We start from the raw sequence: 8,007 nt of genomic DNA on the forward strand, positions 1-8,007 counted from the left end.
GAACTTGTTTTAACTGACATAAAATTTAAATTATTTCATATGCTAGGAATGCAAATTTATATTACCTGCATACTTTGATCTTATGTGCAAATTCTTTATTAACTTTGCATTATTGCCTGTCTAGAGGATTCTTTGTTTACATCTCAAGCTTCCATTTTAGTGAACAAGTTTGTGATATGCCATTTGGATAAAGGTAAAAGAAGTTCATGTCATGCCATCACAAAATATAAATTAGATAGAAGAAACTGAATTGTTCATTTTCAGTGGTACAAAAAACTAATGGATGGCATAGGAAAGCAGACCAGAGAACAAAACATAAACATTTTTACAAGGAAACTAAAAATAGAACCTAGACATTATCCACCCATAATTGCCTAATTGGTGCATAAACTATTCAAGATCCTCAACAGTTTCTATTACTACACAAAAATAATGTGGCTAAGATTTAATTCATGCATTTCATTGTCTGAAGATCACAAAATTTTGAATATGCTGTTTAATGCTAGAAAGAAGCAACAATATAGTCTACCACAATACTTTACGAGTCTATTAGAAATTCTTATATATAAAGGGCCATTATGTAATGTTGGTCCTGACTATCCAGGGTCTTGGGAGAAGCGGACTGGATACAGACCTAACCTTTGGCATTTTCCAGAATGAAGTGTCTGTTCTGAGACTTAGACTTGCACTCAGTTCTCACACTTGTCAGCCCAAGATTTTACCATTGAACCAAGTAATGGCTCCTATAGAAACAGGTTTTCTAATCAGATCAAATAGCGAATTCTCCAAGATGGACCTATCTGTCTCTGCCACGTGGACGGACTCTGTGTTCAATCTAAACTGTCCATCAGGATCCACTGGATACGTCACATATTCAATCCCACAGCCCATATCAGCCATATACCCTACCTTTGTATTGGTAATTTTCATAACTTGCAGTAGCCATTCAAAACTTCAATTTTTTAATTTAAAACTGACCTATGAAAGAGGTCTTATTTTAATTTGCACATGTGGCAATATGTTTTGAGTAATTTTTTCCATGAATAGGGAATGGGGAGAGGAATTTGGAGATTGCTTTTAGCTCAAAATCTAATTTGCCACATGGAAGATTTCTAGGTCTTTTAGGGAAGCTTGCTAAGTGACCTGACTAGAAAACCCTCTCTTGCCAAACAAAAAAGAAGGAAAAAGAAGAAAAAGATGAAGGACAGAACGAAAAATAGTACATTCAAGAAAATAGGAAAGAAATTTAATACCAGCATGGTCGGAAACAGGGTACAACAGCAATACTACCAACAGGATGCTATCACACAAACTAAAACAAGAAATCATGATTGTATAACTATTTCATGTAACTGAAAGTAGCTGATATTCAGAGCTTCAGACATTACCACTACTCAAGCTTTATGGAAATAAACCAAAAGAATAATAAATGAGGAACAAGCCACTTCTGCTGAGATGTCTTGTTGGAGCCAAAAGGATTATAACAAAAACCAGTTGGAATTTGGGAGAAAAACCAGGTAAAAGGAAGAAAAATTGTATGATGAATTGCCAGACTAAAACATTTACACTAGCTTTGATGTAATTTCTGCATTAATTATTGCTAAGATAAAGCATATTTGTTCAACAACTATTACTTTCAAGGAACATAAATATCATAGAAACTAAAAAATCTCTAACGTCAAAGAACAAGACAACGATGAAATATAATAAAGGTACATTGTTGTTATCACAGTATACAAAATAAATAATTGAGAGAGGAAAACAGACAAATATGGATGGTCAAGTTTTCACACTTTAGGTCTGTAAGCAGAGGGTCTATATCTCCACTCCTTAGGAGAAAAACAGAAGGCTTCTTTATGTCAATAACAAAAGGGAAGAAAATAAACACTTTGCTCATCTAAAACAAAGAAGTTAAAAGTAACCTTAAGATTTAGACCCTATGTCATAACTAGCACTTACCATGAATAGCCAAATTACTGTAAATTAATTAAGCTCCCCAGTTCAACTAAATTGCATGAATCAATTAGAAGAAAGCACGGCTACCATAGAATACCCTTGACCCATCCTTTTTCTTGTTATCAGTTTCTGACTTGCTGGTATGGTTCTGTATAACATCACCAAGGTTATCAGAATCTGGTTTTCCAAAATCCATGGGAAGCTTCATCTTTGCCAGTGACTCTGTAAACTGCTGCATACTCCTCATATAAATGTCAACTATCTTCTGCTGCATTGCTGTTTGCTCAGCCTCAAGGTTGATGTTCCCAAGAGGAGCAGTGAATATTGGGTCCAGTTCAACAGCAGCCAAATTGCCTCCTTTAGAATTCTCCTCTTTCTTGCTTGTGACACTCAGCTCTTTCTCATCTGTGACATTGTTTCCTTTCTTTGTTGTTGGAGTATCTGGAGATGGTCCAGAGTTCTGATGAACGTCTATGGACATAGAGACAACCTGACAATTGGATGAATCACAAGCCACATTACTCTTTTTCTCCATAGAGTCAACCGAGTTCCCATCATCACTTAAGCTAGTAGTAGTAGTAGTAGTAGAACTAAAGATTCCAGAATTTTGGAGGCTTCCATTTGGAGAAACAGATCCACTAGAATTCTCCTCAGAGGAGTTTATTGTCATGTCATAATCATCCACCGACTTTGAACAGGCACCAAGATGAAGGAAAGGTGCAGGTCCTGCCAAACTAGGCCTCAAAGCAGAGTTGCGCTCTGCCATGTTGAAATACTGAGAAACCAACTTCTGATTCTCCCTTGCTATATTGATATCAGGAAATTCTATACTCCCATATTCAACCGGATCCAATCTGGCGTTTGAGGTTTTGCGATCAAGCAACACGACTTCTGAGCTTATGGATGAATTAGCCGCTGAATCATCAAAGGACTTTGCGGATGGACTGACAGGAAGGGATGTGTTAAGAAACAGAGTCAGCTTGACAGCTCCAGCGGGTGAATGGAAGAGATCAGTGGATGAGAGGGTGAAATCCTGGGTGACCTTGCCTTTCCTTGCCACTAACGATGTGGGAACCAGTGCAAATCCCAATAGTTGGTCTTCTAAGTAATTTCTGGCCCTGCTAAGCATCCAAATTTCACATTTGATGACTGCATCTAGTTGGGTTATTTTCATTCTCAAACTTTCATTGAATTCAGGGTTCTTTCCACCCCCATTCACAATTCTAGTTGAAAGAGTCTCGTCTGGGCTGCAAGTGAGAGAGAATTTCGCATAGACATCTTGGTTGTCATAGATACAGATATTATGGATGTTCCTGGCATGATGAACATAAATTTCTAGAATCCCAGAGAACTCCTCGTCGCCATCTGCTTCTCCCATAGCTTCCATGCTAGGATTGTAAGAGAACCCAGTAATTTCATTAATAGAATCCATCCTAACGAAAGCAATTTAGCAATAGCAACTTCTTCAGCTTCTTACAAATGTTCCTTCTCTAATTTTGGTTCTTGTTCTGAGATGAGTTAGCAACCACCTGCATAATGGAGGAGGAAACAATAATCCAGAACAAGAACAACGTTGTTTTAAAGAGAAAATTGATTAAGAAACAGTGGAGAGCCCATTATTCCTCTCGTTCTATGATTTATTTTTTTTTTTGTGGGTTCTAACTGCCTAAAAGAAAATAACTTAAGAGATAGGTGAAGAGTTGAGGAGAAACTTACAGTTGAAGATCGGTAATTGGAGCTTCTGCAAACCGGGGAGTTGATGTTGGTGTAGGAGTAGGTGAGACTGAATGTGAAAAAATGGATGAAAAAAAAATCGATACCGATGATGACGCTATGGTTGGTCGGTGATACCGATGATGACGCTATGGTTGGTCGGCGGTTCCTCTTCTTTCTTTCTGGGTTTGCTTTGCTTGACGTTGCCGCTTCCATGGGGGAGTCTGCTCCACCGAGGGAAATGGAGGACCCAGTAGGTCCCATTTTTCTCATCATCACTTTTGATTCTTTAAATACTTTTCCTTTCTTTCCTCAGTACACTCTCCAACAGATGCCTTGTGAGGGAACTGTCCAGCTTTTTTCAATTTGACCAGGGAGGTTGAACACTTGTGGAGCCATGATGACGGTAGTCCTCGTAACTCATAAGAGACCTGTCTGATCATAATCATCCTATTTCAAAGGAACCAAACTCTCTGTTTAACAGGCGTACCCTATCATCCATTATGTAGAATGTCTAGGGGATTTTATAGTTCAGTCCAGACCCTAAGCTATGATTTATAGGGTTGGACTGAATACTGCCGTGGGTTGATATTAAATTCATGGGCAGATGGGGTTTATAGGGGGCTACTAGTAGATTAGGAGAGGGTTGTAATTCAGATTTGAGAGATCGATTGCAGTCCACTTATCTTAATAAAGGGAAAATTGTTGAAACCGCCCATCTAATTGTTGTTGAAACGTCGCCTGAAGTGTAAATTACAATTACCTTCCTTGAATTGCAATTATACCTCCTTTGTTTAGAATCCTCTAAAAATAGATATGAAAATGTTTAAAATATTCATACATTTGCTTTTGATCAAAATGTTTATTTTCTTAATTTTATTTTCATATAAATTATTAGCTATACCCTTCCAATCTCTTTTCTGAATTTTTTAAGGGTTGGACTATCTTATAGAAAAGATATGATATCCGAAAAACAACTGACCAAAAAGTGGTGGCAAATAAGGTGTTATTTATTAAAATTCATGGGTGGGTTTTGGTAAGTGAAAACTCTTTCCATGCCATATCTTTTTTGCATCATAGATTTTCCCTTTTTTAAAAAATAAAAGTTTTATATTAGCTTGCACAAGTATAAATGTAGTTTATTACATCTAGGCCATGTTTAGGAGTGCTTAAGTTTAAATAAGTGTTTATTGAACAAGTGCTTAAAAATAAGTGCTTATTCGAATAAACACTTATTTGCATTTGGCACCCAACTTTTTCAACTGCTTAGTTTAAAAAATAAGCACTTATTTTATATTGGGCATTTGATAGTTTTTTCCTCTAATAAGCACTTAAATAAGCATTTGTGACTATTTGTCCTCCATTTGCTTTCAAATTTTCAAAATATACCCTTTGAAAGCACTTTTATTAAATTATTTTTGTAAAAACACTTTTAGGAAAGTACTTTTATAAAAACACTTTTATGAACGTACTTTTACGAAAGCACTTTTATAAAATTACTTTTACGAAAGCACTTTTAAGAAAGTACCCTTACGAAAGCATTTGTGAAAGTACTTTTATGAAAGCACTTTTATAAAAGTACTTTATGAAAGCACTTTTATGTAAGTACTTTTGTAAATGTACTTTTATAGTACTTTTATAAAGTGCTTCCATAAAAGTACTTTCGTAAAAGTGCTTTCATAAAAGTGCTTTCATAAAAGAACTTTTGTAAAAGTGCTTTTATAAAAGTACTTTCGTAAAAGTGCTTTCATAAAACTGATTTTATAAAAGTGCTTTTATAAAAGGCTTTCATAAAAGTACTTTCTTAAAAGAGCTTTCGTACAAGTAATTTTATAAAATTGATTTTGTAAAAGTGCTTTCATAAAAGTACTTTTATAAAAGTGCTTTCGCAAAAGTGCCTTTATAAAATTCAACTAGGGATAATTATAAGTGGTATTTAGGGGTGGATTCGAGCCGAGCTGAGCCGAATAGTACGAGGCTCGAGCTCGGTTTGATGAGCTCGAGCTCAATTTTGAGAAAAAATATTTTATAAAAACAAAAAATTATATATAAAAATACTTTTATTTGATATTTAAAAAATTAAGAATTATAATATTGTTATTATATATATTATTTTTTATAATTTTATTATATATATATACATGTATATATATACATATATATATCTATAATTATTATTATATATATATATATATATATATATATATATATATATATATATATATATATATATATTAATCACCCTCTATAAGAGCATTTGGGATCGAGGAGCTGTCAAAGAGTTCCAAATCCATATTAAACAAAGTTTATGATTATCATTTGGCATGATTTGATTAGGTTGTTGGAGATGAGCATAAGCATGCTTTGTAGAAAACCTTCCTGAGGAGTGAGGGGTCCAAATCCACACAAACGAGTTTTATTCTGGAAGAATGAATGTCTTTCAACTATGATATGGAAAAGATATGATATCCGAAAAACAATTGGCCAATAAAACAGAATCATAAACATGGTAGGGAACATGGTGTTATTTATCAAAATTCATGAATGGGATTTGATTGGTCAAAACTCTTTCCATACCATATCTTTTCTGCATCATAGATTTTCCCATTCAAAATATCATGGATTTGAGCTTGGTCGATGTATTGAGTTAGAAAATTTGTATTCCAGGAATTATAGGTGATTAAGTCTGAAAAGGAAAATTTTCGAAGGTTTGGGGAAATAGGCTATTCTAACATTTTAAAACCATCCCTAGCTTGAATCCAGGGAGCCTAGTCAATTTTCTAATCCGAGTTTGTAGAAACCAAGAAACCTATTTCAGGAAACAGGTTACGCAGTTTTTGTGTTGTGGATTTACAGAAATAAGAACTTGAAGAAGTAATAGAATAAGGAAAAAGTTGGTTATTCTTAAGGTACTTAGACTTACAAAACTGCACCCAGAGCTTATGTTGCTCATTGAGGTATCTCTAATCTATTTTTTTAAGAAGCACTTGATTGACAAGTTTTATTGTTCAAAACCCTAACCCTCCCAAATTTCTTATTTGGGCCAATTTATTTCAGGCACACCAGCAATAAGGAATTGAACAACAGCTGTGAGTGTTTGTTCCTTGACCTAAAAAGAGGAATCCCTATGTATTTTGAGTGATTTTAGAGAGGCTTGATTTGAAGCTGTCTTCTTATCATTCTTTAATGCCTGGGATGTATATTTTTACTAAGATATATTCCAATTTATCAAAATTTATAAGTTGACCCGAGGCAGTTTGGAATTGTTGCAAAATAATTCCTAAGATTATCCATATCTTCACAATGAACTCTAAGAAAATAGAGAATATCATCCGCAAAGAAAATGTAGGAAATGGAAGGATCCCCGACTGCAATTTGAATTCCTTTTATACCCCTTTTCTCTTAAAATTTATAAAGAATTCTGGATAGACACTCCATTGCAAGGATAAAAATGTAAGGGAGAGAGGATCATCCTATCTAAGACCCCTAGATGGGGAAAATTAAAATGACCTTTAGAGGTTCCATTAATGAGGACAGAAAAGGAAACAGATGAGATACACTCTCTTATGAGTTAGCAGAAGTCATTAGAAAACCCAGGACTTGCAAAACCTTAGCAGGAAAGGCCATTCAAGTCTATCATAGGCTTTTGAAATGTCAAGTTTAATATATAGCCTGTCCCTCTTTTCTGATGTTTAAGGAAATGGATAATCTCATGGGCAATGATGGTATTATCAAGCATCTAACGGCTTGGGACAAAATTTTCTTGGGTAGGGACTATACATTCATCCAAAATAGTACAAAGTTAGAATTAACTAGAATTTTAGCTATGAGACATTACAATAAAGATTGATTGGCCTGAAGTCTTAAACATGAGTACAACCTACTTTTTTAGGAATTAAGCAAATGAAGGTATGATTCAATCTTCTCAACATTTTCTTTTGCAAAAGCTATTATTTCATTATCCATCAAATCCCAACATTCTTTATACTCTAAGGCTGACATGCCATCAAGACCTTGGAATTTAAGGCTACCAATTCTAAAAAGGGATCCTTTGACTTCATCATCCGAGGGATTGGTGTTAGGGATAATTTATCTACCTTCGTAACAATGGGATTGATCAAACTTGAAATAAAGCTCAAATCCCTAGAATTTTGTCTAGTGAATAAGTTGGAAAAGTAGGAAACAAAAACTTCAACAATTTTCTTGTGTTCTGTCACCCAATTTCCTTGATCTTTTTAATTCCACCAATTGAATTTCTTTTCTGCCGAAATATGGTACTCCGATGGAAATAATTGGTGTTTTTGTCTCCTAGTTGTAGCCAGAGTGATCATTGTCTCC

At 34.7% G+C, this 8,007-nt stretch overlaps 1 protein-coding gene across 2 annotated transcripts; it reads right to left on the bottom strand.

The window, feature by feature from the left end:
• Positions 1–1,678: 1,678 nt before the first annotated feature.
• Positions 1,679–4,226, bottom strand: LOC104606059 (uncharacterized). Of its 2 annotated transcripts, none has more exons than XM_010271098.3 (2): positions 3,673–4,226; positions 1,679–3,344 (listed from the first exon to the last, which is right to left on the bottom strand). In XM_010271098.3, exon 2 carries the CDS (start codon positions 3,341–3,343, stop codon positions 2,024–2,026), a length of 1,320 nt encoding a protein of 439 aa, XP_010269400.1. In that variant the 5' UTR covers position 3,344; positions 3,673–4,226; the 3' UTR covers positions 1,679–2,023. The 2 variants fall into 2 exon arrangements, with proteins under 2 accessions (XP_010269400.1, XP_010269399.1); XM_010271097.3 differs by having other exon boundaries at positions 1,679–3,485.
• Between the last annotated feature and the right edge of the window lie 3,781 nt (positions 4,227–8,007).

This window comes from Nelumbo nucifera, chromosome 2 (genome assembly GCF_055504915.1).
Source record: "Nelumbo nucifera cultivar China Antique chromosome 2, China Antique-T2T, whole genome shotgun sequence".
Taxonomy (NCBI): Eukaryota; Viridiplantae; Streptophyta; class Magnoliopsida; order Proteales; family Nelumbonaceae; genus Nelumbo; species Nelumbo nucifera.

Coding starts and splice junctions, on each gene's coding strand:
- LOC104606059 (XM_010271097.3), bottom strand. CDS start 3,388: ATGGATTCTATTAATGAAATTACTGGGTTCTCTTACAATCCTAGCATG.